Raw genomic sequence first — 23,578 nt, forward strand, 5'->3', positions numbered from 1 at the left:
AAGACATAATTTGATGAGGCCTCTTGATTCTGCTGCCATTTTACTGAATAGAATCAAAAACAACAACAACAACAAAATTGCCAAAATGTGGCTGTATAGAACAAATAACTTGGTCAATGTATGTGAAGTAATGCACTTTCTATCTGGTGAATATAATGTAACCCTTCTATTAATTACAATAAAAATATATGAAAAAATAAAAAAGAACAAATAACTTGGTTTATTTAGCTAAAAAATTCCAATGAAAACAAAGAAACTCATTTTAATAAAGACCAGGCAGTGTAGGGACTTTATTTAGGTCCTCATTCTATCAAACTTAAAAAAATCATTTCCAACATATTGTTGCTGTTGCATTGATTTGCCCTTTGTCTCACTATTTAGTTGTTCCCTTACAACTTGGGGTAGGAGGGCATGCAGTTGGGGAAGGAAAATGGGAGAAAAATGAGAGGTGGGTAGCAATGTTCTGTAAGAAATATACTGAATTTGTACTTATGTACTTAAGTATACTGTAACCCCTCTGTACATCACCTTGACAATAAAATTAAATTTTAAAAAATAAAAATAAGGCTGGAAGGTGATGGCTCATGCCTATAATCCTCACTACCCAGGAGGCTGAGATCTGAGGATCAGGATTCAACACCAGCCCAAGCACAAAAGTCCTTAGACTCTTTAACTCCAGTTAAATGCCAGAAAACTGAAAGTGGCCGTATTACTCAAGTGGTAGAGCGCTTAGCCTTGAGCTGAAGAGCCCAGGGTCAACGCCCAGGCCCAGAGTTCAAGCTTCATGACCAACACCAACAACAACCAATAATAATAATAATAATAATAATAATAATAATAATAATAGAAGAAGAAGAAGAAGAAGAAATAAAACTCAAAGAAATTTTTTCACCTAATTAGAAAACTGAGCACTAATGAGAATCAGTGATATTTAGGGCTTACTATTAATTTCTTTATATATGGAAGGTAGCATTTATATTTATATTTGAAAAGAAAAATAATTCTTATCTTTTGGTGGTACTTACCAATGTATAGATGGCTAAAAGATATGCCTGTGCTTTGCTTCAGAATAATACCTATAAGGAGAAAGTAAGTGAATATAAAGAAACAGAATTGGCCAGGCATGGTGGCTCACACCTGTACTCCTAGCTACTCAGAAGGCTGAGATCTGAGGATCTTGGTTCAATGCCAGCCCGGGCACTAAAAAAAAAAAATGACACTTTTTTTTTTTTTTTTGCCAGTCCTGGGTTTGGGCTCAGGTCCTGAGCACTGTCCTTGTACTTTCTCAATGCTAGCGCTGTAGCACTTGAGCCTCAGCATCACTTCCGGCTTTTTTTCTATGTATGTGGGACCAAGGAATCAAACCCAGGTCTTCATTCATTCCAGGCAAGCACTCTACCACTAGGCCAAATTCCCAGCCCAAGAATGTGGTAGTCTTGAGCTGAAGAGCTCAGGGGCAGCACCCAAGCCCCATGACCCCCCACCAAAAAGGAATTGGCCCTTTCTTTCCTTCCTTCTTTCTTTCTTTTTTTTTCTTTCTTTCTTTTTTTTTTTTGCCAGTTCTGGAGCTTGAACTCAGGGCCAAGGCACTGTCCTTGGGCTTTCCTTAAGCCCAAGGCCAAACTCCTGGCTCATGAGTAGATAATTCTTGATCTGGAGGTTCATTATGCTGTTCCATTTATTTTTATATATTTTCCAATGAAGCAAGTTAGAGGGAGTATATAAATAAGATGGTAATTATAGTAAATTTTAGGCTATACATACACACACACACACATATATGTTTCACCGCATTTTTGAAAGTTAAAGAATACAGACATTGAGCTGTAAGAGAACTTAACCTTCACATTACTTTGATCCTGCTGACCTTTAATTTTCCCAACTGTTAAAATGACAGATAGCTCATGTAGTTGTGAGAGTTAAGTGAAATAATGCATCAAAGATATTTAGCAAAATTAGCATGTAAATCTGACTAACCCTTGTTTTTACCACTATAGCTTCTATCAACTGAATTTTTTAAATTTTTTTGCATTATATTCACCAGATAAAAGGTGCATTACTTCACAAACATCGATACCCCTTCTCATGTTTTCGTCCCCACTTCCCTCTCCCTACTCCCCCCTTCATCTTGTTTTCCCCCTTCCCTATCCTATTTCAAATAAACATATATACAATATACCAGATAACAAGGTAAGATACTGTAACAATATGAGATAACCAAGGGACAACAAAGAGATTAGAAATAACATAGTACATTAAGAACAACAATCACACATTATATAGCTCTTGTTTCCATATCCTGGAGGTCCTTTCTGTCTGTCATGGGCCTAGAACTTTGGACTAGGCGCTGTCCCTGAGCTCTTCAACTCCAGGCTAGCACTCTACCACTTGAGCCACAGCACCACTTCCAGATTTTTGGTGGTTCACTGGAGATACAAGTCTCATGGAATTTTGCCTGGGCTGGCTTTGACCTCACATCTCAGCCTCCTGAGTAGCTAGGATTACAGGCATGAGCCACCAGCATCCCCAGAAAAATAAGTCTTTTATTCTATCACTGAAATCCAAGTTTATCACCAAGGAAACCTATTAAAAATCTTATTCAGTATGGTGCTACTGGCTCACACCTCTAGCTAGTCAGGATGCTGAAAACTGAAGATCATGGTTCTAGGCCAATCTCTGCATGAAAATTTGTGAGACTATTATCACCAGTTAACCGCCAAAAAGCCATAGTGGAGCTGCAACTCAAGTGGTAGAATACTAGCCTTGAACTAAAAAAGCTCAGGGACAGCACCCACTAATATACCTCAGAATAACTAAATATCTTGATTAATTTTATGTAAACTTGTATTTGTTTTTAATTTTATGCTTGAATACATTCTGTAGTTTCATGGGAATAAGGCTAATGCTGTAATGAAGCCAAATTGTATCTAAGTATCTTTTACATTGTATAACAAAGCTTTCAGTAATCAACCTATACACAGTTCAAATGAAATACTCCTTATAAGCAAGTATAAATTTGTTTTTGCTTTGCAATTGTTTGTTGTTTTCCTATCAAAAGATACAGAGGAAGAGGTTTTAAGAACTGAGTACTAGGGAGAAAAATGAGTGCTTTACAATGGAGAACAATGAGTGTGTGTGTGTGTGTACATGGTGCATGTGCACACATGCATGAGGAAAAAAAGCTTTAGATTGTTTTTGTTCTCTTTTCATGCTGTTATCCTGGTGTCCTTACTATATTACTTATGTAGAGCCTCTGTTCATTGACTTCAAAGCACTTCCAATCATAAAATCATTTTTGGATTTATTGAATGGATACTCACTCAAAAATCTGTGGGTGTTGAGTACAAAGTTATAAAAGTACACAAATTAAATATAATAGCATAGGAATAAGAAAGGAAGCCTGCAGGATCACTGTTCTGCCTGTTGGGAATACCAGACTTACAAAGAAAGAAAAAAAGAAAAAAAAAGTGAACAGGAAAAACCCAACAAAGTAAGATTCACTTCTAAGGGCTACAAAATGAATTTGTCAGTCAAAGGCAGTGGTCCTGGGGTGCAGTTCAGAGAGGCCTAATTGAATTTAGAAATCACTCTGAAACATATTTTAGCTCTCACATACCCAGATTTGACTCAAGTAACTAAGCATGAGAAATTCTTCTCTCCCTCTCATGCTGCAGATAGACAGCTGCAAATAGAACAGGATTTGGTTAACTGCCATTGTCTCGAAGAAGAATCATAAAATATGAAGCATGATCTTAATCTTGCTTTTATTTCTTTCAGCAATTTAGCTTAGAAGGAATATCTATCTCTGTTAAGTGTTTCCTTTACACAGGATTTTTTATATACAGGGTTTTTTAATCACTGTATTCATAGTTTAGTAAATAAGTATATACCTTAAACTCACTCTAAAATTAGTTTGCCTTATTTTTCAAAAATAAGAAGTTAGCCAGACAAGTAGCTCATCTGTATTTCTAGCTGCTCAAGAGGCTGAGATCTGGGGCTTGTGGCTTAAAGCCCGCCCAAGCAGCAAAATCCTTGAGGTTCTTACCCCCAGTTACTCACCAGAAGTCCAGAAGTGGAGCTATGGCTCAAGTATAGAGCATTAGCCTTGAGAAAAAAAAAAAAAAAGCTCAGGGACAGCACCACCCAAGACTAGTACACATGAGTGCCTGAGTATACACATACACACACACACACACACACACACACACACACACACACACACACACACACACAGAATTAACAGATAATTGAAAAATATGATATAAAATTAGGGACCAGGATTCCTTCATACCACATAAATGGAAAAAGTACAGGGACAGGCTAGGAGCATGGCCTAGTGGTAGAGTGCTTGCCTAGTATGCATGAAGCCCTGGGTTCTATTCCTCAATACCACATACACAGAAAAAGCTGGAAGTGGTGCTGTGGCTCAAGTGGTAGAGTGTTAACCTTGAGAAAGCCCAAGTACAGTACCCAGGCCCTGAGTTCAAGCCCCAGGATAGGCACCCCCCCAAAAAAAAGTATAGGGATAAGACATAGAGAATAATCCAGTGGCTCACATCTGTAATCCTAGCTACTCAGGAGGCTGAGATCTGAGGATCACAGTTAAAAGTCAGCTCAGAAAGGAAAGTCCATGAGACTCTTAACATCAATTAATCATAAAAAACACTGGAGTAACAAGCAGTACATGCTAGCCTTGAGCAAAAGGGCGCTAAGGGACAGCCCCCAGGCCCAGAGTTCAAGCCCCAGGACCAGAAAAAAAAAATTAAAGGAAATAATGAAATAATTTCTCCGGTATAGAAAATATTTTGAATCATTTAAAAAGCTGATTAGAATATATTACTCTTTAAGTCTTACTGTATATTACTCTGTCAGTCTGTAATTTCTTTAAAGGAATTTGCTCTTCAGTGTAATCAGGAGGCTGAGCTCTGAGAATCAAGGTTCAAAGCCAGCTCGGGCACAAAATGACCGATGCTCTTATCTCCAGTTAACCTCTAGAAAATGGGAAGTGGGGCTTGGCTCAAGGGTAGGGCAGTAACCTTGAGCTGAAGAGCTCAGGGACAACACCTAGGCCCAGGGAAAGGGCAATAGCCTTGAGCTGAAGAGCTCAGGGACAGTGCCCAAGCTGAGTTCAAGCCCCATGACCTATCAAAAAAAAAACTTGTCTGATTTTTGGTAATTTAGAAAAAATTGACTAAAACTGCTGATAAATTTTAGATTTCAATGAGTGCAGTAGCTCACTCCTGTAATCTTAGTTACTCAGAATGTTAAGATCTTAGGATCGCAGTTCAGAGCCAGCCAGGGCATTAAAGTCTGTGAGACTCTTATGTCCAATTAACCACTAGAAAACAAGAAGTGGTATTGTGGCTCAAAGGATAGGTTAGTAGCCTTGATCTGAAGAGCTCAGAAACAACGCCCAGACCCAGAGTTCAAGCCCCACAACTGACAAAAAAAAAAGATTTCACAAGCAGACATTTTCTCCACTTTTGGTTTTTCATTCAATTAACTGGAAACCTGTAACAAAAGATCTTGACTGATGATAAAAAATATAAAATGAAGCCTTGAAGGATACCTCCTGTGCTACTTGATTCAGGTCTTATTTTGAATTATATCTGTGTATCCTCCCTGTATAGTGTTTCCTATAATTCACTTCTCCTCTCTCCGTTCTAGACCCCACTTTTTCATTTTAAAAAATTCAGTATTTGTTAATTTGTTAGATTTCATTTGGGAACATTGTGGTGGCAGTAGTATCCATTTGAAGAACTGATTAAATTTTATCACTTAGCCTGGTAACCTGAAGTTGTTAATGAAACTATACTACCTGCCTAGATGACACTCAGCCAAACCTACTGAGGCCAGAAAATTACATAGAGGCACAGAGCACTGGGCATATGCTCAATGCCAGTTACCAAAGCTATTGGGAGCAAAAACAAATATCCAGAGAGCAACTATTAAGAGATATTGGGTTAAAAGCAGACTGCAAGTGGATTTTCCTATGTGCATTTTTATTTCTTTCATTCATTTTTTATTTGCTCCATATGTCCAATTCCTCATATAGTTTACTCAAATCTTAATTGACGTAAAGCTGAAGATACTACAAAGGTTATGAAGCCGAACAGTGGCTCACGCATGTAATCCTAGCTACTCAGGAATCTGAGATCTGAGGATCACAGTTCAAAGCCAGCCGGCACTAATAAAGTCCTAAAGAAGTCCATAAGACTCTTATCTCCAGTTAATCTCTTATCTCTAGTTAATCACTAGAAAATGGGAAGTGGGGCTGTGGCTCAAGGGGTAGGAGTGGTAGGTAGCCTTGACCTGAAGAACTCTGGGACAACACCCAGGCCCAGGCTCTAGGGTGGTAGTCTAGAGCTTAACTCAAGGACAGCACCCAGGCCCAGAGTTCAAGCCCCATGACCAATGTAAAAATAAATAAATAATAATAAGTAAATAAAAAGGTTATGATTCTTCTTTCATTTGGCTCTTTAACATGCCAAAGACTTGTTGGATGATTGAGAGGTTAGTTCAAATAATTTCACAACATGTTTCTGAAGTATAAATGACATATAAGAGAAAAACAACTTTTTAAATTTTTTTTCTTATGGGCCGGGAGTTTGGCCTAGTGGTAGCGTGCTTGCCTAGCATGCATGAAGACCCGGGTTTGATTTCTCGGTACCACGTACATAGAAAAAAGCCGGAAATGGTGCTGAGGCTCAAGTGGTAGAGCTCTAGCCTTAAGAAAGTCCAAGGACAGTGCCCAGGACTGGCAAAAAAAAAAAAAAAATCTTAGACATTTTTATTAAGGAGGAAGTTAAATTACTAAAATTGGGTTTGTTTGTTGTTTGTTTTTGTTTGTTTTACCAGTCTTGGGCCTTAACTCAGAGCCTTGACACTGTCCTTGGGCTCTACCATTTGAGCCACAGCATCACTTCCAGCTTTTTCTATGTATGTGGTACCAAGGAATCTAACCAGGGTCTTTGTGCATGCTAGGCAAACACTCTACAACTAGGCCAAACTCCCAGCCCTAAATTTGATTTTATACTATCACCAGAAAACCAGAAGTAGTGCTGAGGCTCAAGTAGTAGTAGTAGAGCACTAGCCTTGAGTGCTGAAGGGAACAAGGACAGTGCCCAGGCCTAGAGTTCAAGCCCTGCAACTACCCAAAAAAAAAAAAAAAAAGGAAGAAAGGGAGGGAGGAAGAAAGGAAGGAAGAGGAGCTTCCACATTCCTCTAGATGGGGATTCCACACCCCACCAGAGTCCACTACACAGAGACAATCTCATATAAAAAGGTGAATTTATTGGGGAAGTAGATGGTGAACTGACCAGTCAGGGACACAGTGCAGACTCGGGAGCTGACGCTGTGACCCTGAGCGGCTCTTAAGCTGCGTTTTTAAGGGCCAAAGCCATGCTGTCAAGCCTGGCTGGATATAGATGGCTGATGGGATTGTTACGTACCCAGAAGGGCCATATAGCCAGCTCCAGCCGCACACAGGTAGCCAATAAGGTTACAGCCTAGTGTTTGAATTTACCTATCACCGTAGTTGGAGTTGGCTCACGAATTGGGCAGGTCTCCACACAAAGCAGGCCCCCCCCCCACCCAATTGGATATTCCTCCTCTTGTCAGGTAGGGATAAGGTCAAGGTTGCTCCTCCCTAGAAGGGCAAAAGTAGCTGGGCTGCTTTACCATTGTTGACCTTCCACAATGGGGCGGGGAACTCTTAGGCATTCAGGATGGCGCCAGTCCGTATTCCCTTTAACAGAAGGAAGGAAGGAAAGAAGGAAGGAAGAAAAGGAAGGCAAGCTGCAGGCTGGATACTGGTGGCACCCACATTTAATCCTTGTTACTCAGGAGGCTGAGATCTGAGGATTTCAGTTCAAAGCCAGCCCAGAAAGGAAAAGCTATGAGACTCATCTTCAATTAACCACCAGAAAACTAAAAGTAGTACTGTGGCTCAAAGTATAAAGCAAAACGCTCAGGGACAGCATCCAGGCATCCTGTTCAAACCCCATGACCAACAAAACATATGGTAAAATATTATTAGGTTGAGTCCTCTTGCCTTCATTCAGTCATCTTTGTATGGATCCAGTGGTTGTGGGTATGGTTTGTTTTGTTGTTTGGGTTTGTTTCTTTTTCTTCTTGCTCCTACGCCTTCATTTTCAAATGGTTTATAGCTGATAGAGTGAGTTATTAGAACTGTGCCACTAATGGAAGGAAATCCTATCTAAGAAAGTGCATTTCTTTACAGTGCTGTGTCATACCATCCTTTGGACCTTCTGCTGGAAAAATAGAATCAAGTCTCAATAATGCCTTTTTAATTGTATCCTCTAGTATTATAGACGTAGGACAGTACTGTATCATCCCTCTGTGAATATAAAATACCTTGTACCTGCTTTATGATACGTAGTAGTGACTGTGCTTTATCAGAGCTGTTTTTAATGATGTTACTCAAGAATGTTTTCTTTCCAGATGATGATTAAGAAGCTAATAAAAAAAAAATGGTGCCAGGTACCACAACAGTAAAAATAAATAAATAAAAATAAAAAAAAATAAAAATGCAGACAGAAAAGTTCTATGCCCAATTAGTGGAATCTGCATGTTGTAAAGAAATATAAATTGATTCTATCATTGGCTCTATCCTTTATATGAATTTCTTTCCTTTGATGAAGCATTTTTTAATTTAATTTTATTGTTAAGGTGATAAACAGAGGGGTTAGAGTTATGTATGTTGCTGCTGAAATGCCTTATAGTTAGTTCTAAACTTTTATTCTTTCACTTTTTGATATACACCTCCAAAAATAATTTTCCTCAAAATCTCATGTCATTATTGCATCCAGCAAAAGTAGCGGTATTTCCTAAGTATACTTCCTAGGTATAATCAAATCCACTAATCACATTTCTCCAGAAGTCTCAAAAATGTCTTTTGGCACTATGTCAAGATTAGAATCCAGATAAAATTCACACATTTAGCTGTTATGTCTCCTAAGACTGTCTCTATCACTTAGCCGTCCACTTCTAGCTTTTTGCTTGGTAATTAGAGATAAGAGTCTTGAAGTGCTACCTTCTTGTGTTGGCTCTGAACTCTGATCCTCAGATCTCAGCATCCGAGTATCTTGGATTATTAATTATGAGCTACAGGATCTCAGTTCTCCTAAGACTTTTAAACTACATTAATCCTTTCTCCTTTTCTTTCCTATCCATTGCATTGTACTGCCGAAACCCAACCACTTGACCTGTAGATGCTTTCTCATTCTAAATACGTTCCTGTTTCCAGTTGGCCTTGAGTCCTCTGTCCCTGTACTTAATAGAAATTGACATTTACTCTTAAGTGATTGCACAGATTCAGCCTCTTTTTTCTTGGGAAGAGTACTTCAAAAGAGTATTGTTGGATTCCCATATCTTAAGATATGAATGGCTTACTTTAGTCATGCCATATACTGTGTACTGGCTTGTGCTCCCCAAAATTAAAATATTTAAGCCCTAACCTGCAAAGTGACTTTGTATATAAGACTTTTGAAGAGGTAATTATGATTAAATAGAGTCTGAAGGGTTGAGCCTTGATCCACTGGGACTGTTGTCCTTACAGGAAGGGAAGAGACATCAGATCTCACCCTGTCTCCTACATGTTGAGCACAAAGGAAAAGCTTTTTCCACATGAGGATACTTTGAGAAAGTGGCTGTCTACAAGCCAGGAAGTGGGAAATGTTGCTCATGCCTGTATATGTATTCGCTTTCTCATCTCCACAGTGTATATTTATGTTTCTCTTCTTTCTCTGGTTAGGATTATATTTATTTTTGTTTGTTTTCAAGAAAAATAAATATATTAATTTTCTTGTTCTATGTGGTTTTATTGTCTAATTTATTCATTCTGGCTTTTATTTGATTATTTCTTCCATCCTACTTTTTTTGCCATCCTAGTTTTAGGGGGTTACTTTGTTTACTATCTAAATTTTATTTATTTATGAATGACTAAAACTGCATTTTTCTTTATACTTTTTTGTTGCAGCTCTAACTACTGAATAAATTTTTCCTTAAGCTATTGATATTTTTCTTTTCTTTTGATGGTACTGGGATTTAAACTCAGAGTTTTGTGCTAGCTAGGCAGGCACTCAACCACTTAAACCACACCTCCGTCCCTATACATAATATTTTTGTCAGTTGTAGGGCTTGAGCTCAGGGCTTGGGCACTGTCCCTGAGCTTTTCCACTTAAGGCTAATGTTCTACCACTTTGAATCACAGTTCCACTGTCAGTGTTTGCTGGTTTGTTGAAGATGAATCTCAAGAACTTTCCTGCCCAGGCTGGCTTTGAACCTTAATCCTAAAATCTCAGCCTCCTGAGTAGCTATGATTACAGCTGTGAGCCTACCAGCAACAGCCCCATCCTTAGTTTTGTTGGTCATTTTATCATGTGTTTTTTGCTCTTTGTGACATTCATTGCTAATGTTTTTCTTTATTAATCTTTCCTCCATTTCTGGAGTTCCTTTTTTCATTTCAAAAGATTTAAATTTTTATTTAATGCAGAGGCATGTATGCTTTTTTGTTTATTTGTTTCTCCTTTAAAGCTTTTGAATTTCTTAATTCACCTTGCCCTTTCTTTCCTCTCTATCCCATTACTTGGTCAAGATTAAGAAAATATTTACCTATATTTTTTCTGCCACTTAAAAAATTTTTTTTCATTTTAACTCTTTAATCTTTAGAATTCTTTTTGTTAAAAAGAATGAATTAGCAATCTTCTCTTTACATTTCTTCTGGTTAGGTATTACCCTGTTAATCCTGGCCCAAAGTTGTTATCTTACTAATTTAACCTTCTAAGTGCTGGGTTATTTTTTAATCTTCAAAGGGTTGTCCAAGGAAGTTACAGCTGACATGTCAATTTATGTGTCCAGTATATCTTGAGAGTGAGAATTTACTTTTTATAGAACAAAAAAGGTATTTATTTTAGTAATGAAACATTAATATATTATAAAGAAAATGTAAGTGAATGTAATTCTTGAAATAAAATATTTTTAATGCTAGATTCTGACATATGATTGTTTTTCTTTTGGTAGTAGAAGAACCTAGGGAAAGAAAGGCAATTCTGCTCTATCCCAGCTCTCTGCCCTTGGTCTGATTGTTGGGGGCTACAGCTGAATGTTCTTTTTTTTTTTTTTTTTTTTTTTTTTTGCCAGTCCTGGGCTTGAGCTCAGTGCCTGAGCACTGTCCTTGAAGTTTCTCAAGGCTAGAGCTCTACCACTTAAGCTGCAGCACCACTTCTGGCTTTTTTCTATGTATGTGGTGCCAAGGAATCAAACCCAGGTCTTTGTGCATGGTAGGCAAGCACTCTACCACTAGGCAAAACTCCCAGGCCCTGAATGTTCTTTTTTTAAATAGAGCTAAGTGTGGGACCAGGAGTGTGGCCTAGTTGGTAGAATGCTTGCCTAGTATGCACGAAGCTCTGGGTTTGCTTCCTTGGCACCACATACACAAAAGTAGCTGGAAGTGGTGCTGTGGCTCAAGTAGTAGAGCGCTAGCCTTGAGAAAGCACAAGGAACAGTGTTCAGGCCCTGAGTTCAAGCCTCAGGACTGGCAAAAAAAAAAAAAATAGAGCTAAGTGTGGTACCTCACACTTGTAATCAGGAGTGCCGTGATTCGAGGCCACTAAAAACCTGTTTAGAGACCTCATCTCAACCAAGAAGAGCTATATGATAAGATGTGCTTATCATCTCAGCTATATGGACAATGTGAATCGAATTTTAGTCCAGGCTGGCCTGGTCATAAACCTGAGACCCAATTTGAAAATTACCCCAGAACAGAGGGCTGGAGATGTGGCTCAAATTGTAGGGCACTTGTCTAGCAAGCACAAGGCCCTGAATTCAAACTCCAATACTCCCAAATATAAACAAATTTCCAGGCCAGGAGTTTAGCCTGGTGGTAGAGTGTTTGCCTAGCTTGCATGACGACCCGGGGTTTGATTCCTCGGTACCAGATACATAGGGGAAAAAAAGCCAGAAATGGTGTTGTGGCTCAAGTGGTAGAGCTCTAGCCTTGAGAAAGCCCAAGGACAGTGCCCAGGCCAGGCCCTGAGTTCAAGGCCCAGGACTGGCAGGGGGAAAAAAAAAAGATGAAAAAAGGAACATTTCCTTTTTTTTTTTTTTTTTGAGGTCATTTTTCAGGAAACACATAAAGCTAACTAGTGTACCCTAGTGGCCACCACCATCTTGCCCCATGCCACCAGTGCCTGTGCAATAGGGCATTGTAAATAATTACTTCCCAAGGATCTAGTTTAAGTCTGTAAGCTGCATTCAATTTGTATATAAGGAAGGGTGAAAACCACAGTTTTGCCTTCACACACAAAAATGATGGGACTATAACTCAGCCTGCTCCTCTTCACCTGTCCCTTCCACTGCTTGATTAAAGTTACCCATTGCCTCCCCTGATCACAGGATTCATTCTTGCGCTGTGATTTGTGTATAATATTAAACCAGTTCTTTCTATCAGAAGCTGGATAGTTGGGGACATATCCAGTTCTGTCTAGAAATAATGTGGTCAGAAAGCTTTTCAGTGTGTATGTTAGTGAATGAACAACATAAAGATAACAGGAGTTTATCACCAAAGATTGCCTTGAAGGCCATTAGCATAGTGACTTTCAAAAGCCTTTGCCTGGGTTTCCTCCTCCTCCCTGCCTTTGGCAAAGACTCATTAATTTTGTTGAAGGTTTTATTTTCTGCTGAAAATGCAGGAAATTTAGACAGCTCTCTTGGAATCCCCCCAAAACTAATACAAACAAGATACATATGCTCCTAAGGAAACTAAAAATAAATGATTTGAAACTATTTAACTGTATAAATCCCTCTTAAAAGGAAAAGAAGTTTGTAGAATGAGAGGGAACTCTGAGTGAAGTTGACTAGGTAAAATATTCTCGCAGTTGCCAACTTGTCTATTTTATATTAAATTACTGTTTAGCATAGAATTTGTTGGGCTTTTATTCCTCACTATACAAACTATCAAAAACAATAAATGGGATTATTTTCACACGGTTCTTGTTTTTACATTGACATTATCTGTAATAAATAAGTATGCTCCACACATACTTTCAGTTGTTCAGTTGTTTTAACTGTGCGCCTAATTCCTGTTATGGAATGTTATCTACTTAAAAGAACAAACCATGAATGAAAAAGGCACAGATCTTGTTATCGCTACATATTTTGTCCTTATATTGATGAGCCAATCAAATTGTATCTGTGACAAAGTAAAATTTAACAAAGTACAGAGAAAACATAGTTAACTATTAAAAATATCATCAGTTGGCACCAGTGGCTCACGCCTGCAAATCCTGGCTACTTTGGAGGCTAAGATCTGAGCATCACAGTTCAAAGCAGCCCATGAGACTCTTATCACCAATAAACTTTTCAAGTTCATGCTAACTTTTCATCTTTTTACAAACAGAGATTATTGCCTGATAATGGTTTTTTTCTCCCCCGAGTCTTGGGGCTTGAACTCAAGGCCTGAGTGCTGTCCTTTGGCTTTCTCAAGGCTAGAACTCTACCACTTAAGCCACAGCACCATTTCCAGCTGTTTCTATGTATGTGGTACCAAGGACTCGAACCCAGGTCTTTGTGTATGCTAGGCAAACACTCTACCTCTAGACCAAACTCCTGGCTGTGATAATGCTTTTTTTAAACAATGAAACAAAATATCACATTGGTACACTGCTGTGTCCAATGTATACCTACATTTGAATGTAACTTGAAGATTCAGTTTAACCTGCAAATTATATTTATTGGGCTCATGCCTGTAATTCTCACTATTCAGGAGGCTGAGATCTAAGGATCATAGTTCAAAGCCAGCCTGGGCACTAAAGTCGATGAAACTGTTATCTCCAGCTAACCACTAGAAAACCAGAAGTAGCATTGTGGCTCAAGGGTAGGGTGGTAGCTTTGAGCTGAAGAGCTTAGGGACAACACGTAGGCTCAGGGATATAGCGGTAGACTTGAGCTGAAGAACTCAGGGACAATGCTCAGGCCCAGAGTTCAAGCCCAATGACCAACAAAAAATAAATAAAATTAAAATATTTATTGGGATAATTTAGAGTTAATAAAAAGTTTGACAGATTCCTTTTAGTAAATCACATAGTTTATCCCTCTAATCCATGATTATTTCATGATCAGGTTGGTGCCTGGAAGTTATAATTGATCTTCCAACAGGAATTGAAAAACCCATAGAATGGTTGCTAGAAAACAATGAACAGTAGGAATTCTAGCTGTTTCTTAAAGGATTCTTACAGTAGTAGCAGAAAACCGTCACTTAAAAATGGAAATTACTTAAGTAAAAGAATTTATTTTCTGCATTCATGATGGAAGGGGTGGAATACACCAAGAAACAGTGTATTTATAACCTGACTTAAGGAATTGTAACCCTTTTATGGGTTTTTTTGTTTTTTGCCAGTCCTGGACTTGAGCTCAGGGCCTGAGCACTGTCCTTGGACTTTCTCAAGGCCAGAGCTCTACCACTTGAGCCTCAACACCACTTCCAGCTTTTTTCTATGTATGTGGTACTGAGGAATTGAATCTAGTCTTCATACATGCTAGGCAAGCACTCTACTCCCGGCTCATTGTAACCTTTTTATAAAACTTGTTAATAATAAAAATTTAAAAAGAGAGTAAGCCAGTTTTTCACTTGATATGCACTTTAAAAAAGGGAATGGATTCTAGCATTAAAGGGTATGACTTTTGTGTCTAATAACTGTGTATGCGTTATGATTTTATGATATTTTTAGTCAGATTTTAAGCTTTGCTACTAAGCATTAATCCAAAGAATTCCTGACTTGAACAAAATAATATATATAGCAATTCCTGGTACAGTTTCTGGAGCATACTAAAACCAATCAATATAGATACCTAACTTCACGGAAACTTTTATTTCTCAAGAAATGATCCCGTTGAGAGTCCTCACAAGAGTGGTGTGATTGGCATCCAGCTGGTACAGGCTGATAGATCCCATATCCAGTAGGCCTGCCCAGCCTACTAGTTGTTAAATTTTTTTTTCAATTTTTTTATTAAAGAATTTATTAACATTGACTGTTACATCATATTTCAAATGACGTATTTAACAAACAAATATTCAAGAAGGGAATCTCTGTATTATCACTGGCACTTAGATTTTAGAACATAATTTCCATTAGGCTGAGGGTTTGTATGTCATAGATACATATTAATCTATGTAATAAAACATTATGTCTATAGAGTCATAAATTTTTATGTCTATGTAGTTGTGTTTATAGTTCCAATACCATGTCCATATCATTGGATATGCAAATATTGAGTCCTCGCTCTTATACTGTTTGTATCTAATAGCCACATATTAAGGATACCATGTGCCTTTGGTCTTCACTTGTCTCACTCAACATGATTCGTAGTTGTTAAATATTTAGAATTTCACCCCTGGGTGTAACCAGGAAGGAAACTGACCTTATCTCATGAAAGGGTGTTTGTGCAGCTTTTGTATTAAAATTGTACTAACCTAAATTATTTATTATATTACATGTTAAAATAGATATTGATAAAAAATCATCTAGTTTTTTTTTTGGGGGGGGGGGAGGGACAGGCCTGGGCTTGAGCTCAGGGCCTGAGCACTGTCCTTGGACTTTCTCAAGACTAGAGCTCTACCACTTGAACCTCAGCACCATTCCAGCTTTTTTTCCTATGTATGTGGTACCAGGTCTTTGTGCATGCTAGGCAAGCATTCTACCACTAGGCCAAACTCCCAGCCCCTCTCTAATTGTTTCGAAACATGCCATTTATCATGACAATCCACCAAAATTTGATAACAAATGTCTTTGTTATCTCCTATATTATCAGTCAATTTCAGTAATACTGGACATTTTCCTTGCTGTTCAGTTTATATTTTTGCAGCTGTATATAATCTATAAAATATAGCATTAGTACTTATCCAGAGTAACAGTGTAACAGAAGTTTCATGAAAATATCTAGTAAGATCATTAAAAATAAAACAAGTAGCCAGGCTCATGGCTGTAATCCTAGTACTCAGGAGACTGAGATCTGAGGATCACAGTTCAAAGCAAGCCCAGGCAGGAAAATCCATGAGACTCATCTCCAGTTAGCCACCAGAAAACTAGAAGTGGTGGCTCAAAGTGGTAGAGTACTAGCCTTATGCAAAAGAACTCAGGGGCAATGTCTAGGCCCTGCCTACGTTTAAGCCCTATGACTGACAAATAAGTAATAAATAAATAAGTGCTATAGGTAATATAATTCTTAAGGACTCTTTAGTCAGACTGATACAAAGTAAAATCTAAAGACCAGCATACTTATTGAAGTTTCCACTATATACTTTATATGACTTAAATGAAAAAATTGTCTTGTCTGGCACTAGTGGCTCACACCTATAATCTAGCTTTTCAGGAGGCTGAGATCTGAGGATTATAACTTGAAACCAATCTGTGAGACTCTTCCCTCTAATTAAATACGAAATTCCAGAAGTGAAAATATGATTCAAGTGCTAGCCTTGAGCAGAAAAATCTGAGAACATGAGACCTGAGTTCAAGCCCCAGTACTGGCACCAAAGAGGGGAGGGAGTAAGAGGTGAATCAAGGAGGGAAGGCAAGCATGGGACAATGTCACAATATTGAATGTGTGGCCTACGAAATTAGGACAATTGAAGGGAGGGATTGGGGTGGGAGGATTGGGGGGAAATGATGAGAGGGGTGACATGGATTAAGATATCTTGTATTCATAAACTGTTGAATGTAAGTCCTTTGTGAAAACTACTTAAAGATAATAAAAAAAAAAAATAGGGGCCAGGAGTTTGGCCTAATGGTTAAAGTGCTTGCCTAGCATGCATGAAGACCCGGGTTCGATTCCTCGGTACCACATACATAGAAAAAAAAGCCAGAAGTGGTGCTGAGGCTCAAATGGTAGAGCTCTAGCCTTGAGAAAGTCCAAGGACAGTGCTCAGGCCCTGAGCTCAAGCCCAGGACTGGCAAAAAAAAAAAAAAAAGATAATAAAAATATAATTTAAAAAAGAAAAGGAAAGACAGGATTTCTGAAGTAGTCATCCTATCTCAGTGAGATGTTCTTAAATAACCAAAGAGAAAATTCTAAACTCTGTAGGATGAAAATACATTTAAGAGAACTTCAAGTTGATATTATGCTGTCAGTTCCAGATTTAAAGGCTGATCTCTTTTTGCTCCAAAAACATAATGGATAAACCATAGCAAATTATAAGACATTTAAAGTATAGAGCTAGGCCCAAAACTGAGATTGATATTTCTTGATGTTAGTAAAGCAGAATAAATAGTGAGAGACAGAGAGCCTGCTGAGTCTCATACTGGAAGAGGCAGAAGGGGTTAGATGCTCAGAGTCCCAGGAAAGACCCCTGGAGAGACCCTAGTGAGAGCCACACACTGGGCTCCAAGTTCCAAGCTGAAAGCTCTGAGCTGAACTCAGTCTCGTATTAAAAACTTTGCTGGATGCTTACTTTGAGTTTTGTTGTCTCATAACTATTTTATATTCAGATTCTCAAAGACTGTTTACACTGAGGAAATGGTGGCAAAACCACATGCTATTTTTTTGTAAATTAGTTTCTTTTCAGAACAGGACACTTACTTTTGGCAAGACCTCATTACTACTCTATATTGTAGAAGCTTAACAATTTAGCTGAGAATACAAATGAGGATCTGCTAAGTGAATTGATGAATAGGTTCTAAATTTTCTTCTTGATTAGTTAGTATATCACTTATTATATGAAATTCCTAGTTACCTGTACAACTTTTTTTTTCACTCAGACCTCTGAATAGCTGGTAAATATACCTGCAAAATTCTTGGCACGTAATCCTGAATTGCTTTCCTCCCTAATTTTTCCAGTACTGTTATAATGGTAAGCAGTTACTTGCATTTTAATTCCTTCTGTGTCAAGGAGAAAAAGCACTGACTATTTGGGGGCTTACTTTGTTTGTAAGGCTCAGGATCTCAACGTCATTGAAGAAGTGATTCGAATGATGCTAGAAATCATCAATTCCTGCCTGACAAATTCTCTTCATCACAACCCAAACCTGGTGTATGCACTCCTTTACAAACGAGATCTTTTTGAACAGTTTCGAACGCATCCTTCATTTCAAGATGTAATGCAAAACATCGATTTGGTAAGTTTTAAGTGAAAGCTTTTTTTATGGTTCTTATTTATATATTTTTTAAATTGTCTTTCAAGAAAGGATCTTGATTCATAGCCTGTGCTGGGCTCACAGTTATGATGTAGCTTAATCTAACCCCAAAATCAGGATCTTTCTGCCTCAGTCTCCTGAATGCTATAATTGCAGGTGTGTGCTACCTTGCCTGAAATACATAATTCCTTTTTAAGTACTAAAGCAGAAAAAGTTTATAACAAATTTGGTAATAATTCTCTACACTGAGTTCCTTCTGTCATTTACTGTAATTAACAGTCCAGATGACAAAGAATCACCATTTCATATGGGCATGCTTATTTCTTTGAGTGAGATGATGTTTTTAGGCAAATCTATAAAAATTCATTCACTCACCATTATGAACCCATATTTCCATATGGATTTATGGGAACATCTTCAAGCAGCCTTTTAAAATTTCCTTTCTGGCTCCATGTCCTTTTTGTTAACTCTGAACTTACCTGGTATACTTAGATAATCAGACACATCTTTTACAAATTCTGTGACAATCAAAAGTGTGGCATCTTCCTGCAGAAGATGAGCCTTATTCTCTTGCATCTGAGCTAGTATTTCAAGGAACCAAAAATCTAAAACTATTCTAAGGAATCCCAAGAAAAGCAAATGTCTGTAGCTAGTGTGTGTGTGTGTGTGTGTGTGTGTGTGTGTGTGTGTGTGTGTGTGTGTGTGTGTGTGTGTAGTCCTTTTATTCTTTTAAATTACCTGATGCCACTGTGGTCTTAAATGATTTGGACATTCTTGGTGTCTAATCAGATCTAAGACCCTCACCAAAGAATAGTAATTTCAGATCCTGCTTTGTGACCCAGGCATACAAGGGTAACCAAAAGTAGAAAATGGAGTGTTAGCACTGAAAAAAAATGTATAATACTTAAGATCCTTAGACAGTCTGATGCACATTCAAATCCCAATAATCTTCTGTGAAACTTAGCACATATCAAGTCTGACCTAAGAAGAGGTATGTTCATTTCTATCAAAGTGTCTAACAGGAATCTGCTTGTCAGCCAAACACTGAAATGTTTAAAAAAAGGATGGAAGAATCATGGGTGATACTGTCAAAAAGAAATATACTCATTACTTGACTTGTAACTAAGATTCTCAGTGATAATTCAGAACTACTAGACAGAAAGTTTAATCATGATTACTAGAGTTAAAATGTTTGCTTCGACAATCTAAACAAAGTTTGAAACCCATGCACCAAAATTAACCCATGATTTGTCACAACTAAACTAAAATTACCTTCTTTTTTTTGTTGCTGTTAGTTGTCTCCATCAGTGATCTAGGTAAGAAAACAAACCATAGAGCAGGATTGCTCTCATAGGATTATGGGCAAAAGTGCAAAAATTCTGAATAATAGCAAATCTAACTATGTATTAGAGGAATAAAAAAGATATCAGGATTAAGTGGTATTTGACTCAGGAGTTAAAAAACTAAATATATAGCCAGTGACTCATATCTGTAATCCTAACTCCTCAGGAGACTGAAATCTGAGGATCATGGTTGAAGCTAGCCTAGGTAGTAAAGTCTGTAAGGCTTTTATCTCCAATTATCCACCAAAAAACTGAACATGGAGCTATGGTTCAAGTCATCGAGTACTAGCCTTGAACAGAAAAACTCAGGGACAGTATCTAGGATAGTTCAAGCTCCAAGACTGTCACAAAAAGAAACAAAACAACAAAAAACTGAATTAACTCATATCAACAGTCTAAAGACTGTTGTCATCTCAACACATGCAGAAAAATTATTTGTTTAAACTCAGCAATTTTTCATGATAAAAAAAAAGGCAAGGAAGTGGTGCTGTGCTCAGTGGTAAAGTGCAAGCCTTGAACTGAAGAGCTCAGGGACAACACCCAGAGTTCAAGCCCCACAACCATAATAATAATAATAATAATAATATAACTAAGATGGGGGCTGAGAATGTGGCTCAGTGGTAGAGTGCTAGCCTAGCATGCTTGAAGCCCTAGGTTCCATTCCTCAGTACCACATAAACAGAAAAACCTGGAAGTGGTGCTGTGGTTCAAGTGGCAGAATGCTAGCCTTGAGCAAAAGAAGGGACTATCATGAAACTAAATCATGCAAAGTATAAATATTAAAACTGTCTCAGTCTGGTACTAAGTTTAATTTTTCTGAAAATAGTAAAATTCATCTACATTTTTTGAAAGACAGTAGTTGTACATGAATTCAAGTTTTTTTGTTTTTGCTTCTTTTTTTCCCCCTCAGTCCTGGGCTTGAGCTCTGGGCCTGAGCACTGTCCTTGGACTTTCTCAAGGCTAGAGCTCTACCACTTGAGCCTCAGCACCACTTCTGGCTTTTTTCTATGTACGTGGTACTGAGGAATCGAACCCGGGTCTTCATGCATGCTAGGCAATCACTCTACCACTAGGCCAAACTCCAGCCCCCAATGAATACATTTCTTAACGAACATTGTTACCCCCTTATTTTCTCTCACTTTCCCTCCTGTACCCCTGACTTTCTTCTCACCCAAGTTGTAGACTTAAAGGATTTTTAAAATATATTTTTATTGTAATTAATGGAAGGGTTACGTTATATTCGCCAGATAGAAGGTGCATTGCTTAGTAAACATTGCTACCCTTTTTCATGTTTTTGTCCCCGTTTCCCTCTTTTTTTTTTTTTTTTTTTTTTTTTTTTGTGGGTCATGGGGCTTGAACTGGGTCTGAGCACTGTCCCTGAGTTCTACAGCTCAAGGCTTACCGCCCTACCTCTGGGCCTGGGTGTTGTCACTGAGCTCTTCAGTTCAAGACTACTGCCCTACCCTTGAGCCAAGCCCCACTTTCCTTTTTCTAGAGGTTAATTGGAGATAAGAGTCTCAGGTCCTTTTGTGCCCGGCTGGCTTTGAACCTTGATCCTCAGATCTCAGCCTCCTGAGTAGCTAGGATTACAAGTGTGAGCCATTGCTTCCAGCTAGTCTTAAAGGATTTTTAACTCAGGCAGCCTGATACTAGTTCAGTTCTCTTAAGCTCCTGCCTGGGAGAAGTTGGGGAATCCTTTTCCCTTGTAAATCATGTGAAGGTATCCACCACAGGGCACCTTGTCAGTTAGTAACTGTAGTGATTAAAAGAAAAACTTGAGGGAAAAGTAAACAATTCAGTGAGAAAATTTACCTATGTAAATTTTACTTATGTATTTTGCTTTCTAGAACATGCTTATTGTTGTTTTTTAAAAAAAACAAAAACTAAACTCTCCACTTTGGACACTTGGGAACTTGGGAAAGAGGCTATTTAGAAAAGAATCATGTTTGCCTCACCTAGCACATACTGGCTTCTTTTTACCCTCTTCTAAACGAAACTTCAATCACTTTGTGATATAATCACTAGTTTCATGATGAGCGATTCCTCACAGAGCACAACTGATTAATCAAGGCAAGGCATGATTCAAAGTCAGTCAATGTTCAAAGTCAATACTATGATGGTCAGTAGTTTGCTATATGTTAATTTTATGAGCTACAGCCGAATGTGATAGGTGGAGGAAGCTGTAAAACATGCACTGTGAGAGAGTCCTTTTTTTTTTTTTTGCCAGTCGTGGGGCTTGAGTTCAGGGCCTCGGCACTGTCCTGGGGTTTTCTCAAGGCCAGAGCTCTACCCCTTGAACTACAACACCACTTTGGCTTTTTCTATGTATGTGGTACTGAGGAATTGAACCCAGGCCTTCAAGCACTCTACCCCTAGGCCACGCTCCAGCCCCAAGAGAGTACTTCTTTGAAGTATTCATTCCCATTTTAGATAAGGTGTTACCTTAAGGTTTTCTTTTTTGGCTATGTCTTGTGCAGATATTTTCAGAGAAAATAAATTTTAGCCACTTTTACAGGTTTGATGTTTGCTATACAAGTTGATTTAAAAAAAAATCTGTTGTAGTCATCATCATTACTGTAATTATAAGTGTATGCAATCTTCAACATGGACAGTAGTAGTACATGTTCATATCATTTGGGAGGTTTGCACATTTTTTTTGCTGGGATTTCATTCTGATTCCATTTGAAATTTCTGAGTAAATATCCTATGTTTTTTCTATCTCAAATGTATCATACTCTTTAAAAACTAAACCTAGCCAGGTGCTAGTTGCTCAAGTCTGCAATCCTAGAAATTCAAGAGACTGAAATCTGAGTATCTCAATTTAAAGCCAACCTGGGCACAAAAGTCTATTAGATGCTTATCTCCAATTAACCACCAAAAAGCTGGAAGTGGAACTATGGCTCAAGTGGTAGAGCAGTAGACTTGAGCAAAAAAGCCCAATGACAGCACCCAGGCCCTAGGTTCAAGGAGATAAGTATCTCCTTGCACCTGGCTAGGTTTAGTTTTTTAAAGAGTATGATACATTTGAGATTTAAAAAAAAAAACATAGGATATTTACTCAGAAATTTCAAATGGCTTTGAACCATGATTCTCAGATCTCAGCCTCCTGAGTAGCTAGGATTACAGGAGTGAGCCACCATGCCCAGCTATTAGAATGTATTTTAACACATATGTTCCTTCTCTATTTTTATCAATTTGTTTAAATCACCTGAAATTTGTTTTACCAATAAAGTGACAATTTATATGGTCAGTCAATTTTGAAAAACTTGGTTTAAATTCTATAAAGTTGTACAAAAGGAAGGCATTTATTTTGCTTCTTTGTTACACATATTTTTTTTTCCCCCACCAGTCCTGGGGCTTTTACTGAGGGCCTGAACATTGTCCTTGGACTTTCCCAAGGCTTAAGTTCTACTACTTGAGCCACTGCGCCATTCCCCCGTTTTTTGGTGGGGGGGTCATGGGACTTGAACTTGGCCTGGGCACTGTCCCTGAGCTCTTCAGCTCAAGGCTACCTCCCTACCCTTGAGCTAAGCCCCACTTCCCGATTTCTAGAGGTTAATTGGAGATAAGAGATAAGTGCCCGGCTGGCTTTGAACCTTGATCCTCAGATCTCAGCCTCCTGAGTAGCTAGGATTACAGCCACTGTGCCCAGCTTCCCTCCTTTAGTTTTTAAATATGAAATATTTAAATGTTATCTTTAGAATGCTATATTTAACATCTTGGTATATAGTTTAGGCTGTGCTATAACATGAAGCAAACATAATTACAGCATGGTGTTGATTGTCCCTGATAAGGGATGTGGATGAAATGGATAAATTGAACTCACATGATCTCTAAAAAATATTTTACAATTGCTTTCATATTAAGAATTTTTTTTCTGAGACCTCTTATTAAGCTTCAAATTTGACGAGGTTTACCTTGAGTCATCTTGAGCATCTCTCTGTGAAATACAAATACCAGATGATGTGGCACAAGAAAAAGAAGAATTTAGGAAGCTGATTAATTCATAGCAAGAACAGTCATCCCTGAATGTACACTGTTGATGGTTGCTTGCTTACTTGCTTGCTATCAAATATCATAAGGAGA

At 38.1% G+C, this 23,578-nt stretch overlaps 1 protein-coding gene across 3 annotated transcripts in view; it reads left to right on the forward strand.

Annotated features, from left to right (window-relative positions):
• Nucleotides 1–23,578, forward strand: part of Dym (dymeclin) — a 253,030-nt gene that overhangs the window by 187,905 nt on the left and 41,547 nt on the right. For all 3 annotated transcript variants that reach the window (XM_090353126.1, XM_090353124.1, XM_090353125.1), the window contains one exon: nucleotides 17,949–18,131. In XM_090353126.1, coding sequence (XP_090209252.1) covers nucleotides 17,949–18,131 — 183 coding nt within the window. The remainder of the gene's footprint in view (nucleotides 1–17,948; nucleotides 18,132–23,578) is intronic.

The sequence above is a fragment of the Megascapheus bottae genome, chromosome 19 (genome assembly GCF_031878675.1).
Source record: "Megascapheus bottae isolate mThoBot1 chromosome 19, mThoBot2.hap1, whole genome shotgun sequence".
NCBI classification, from domain to species: Eukaryota; Metazoa; Chordata; class Mammalia; order Rodentia; family Geomyidae; genus Megascapheus; species Megascapheus bottae.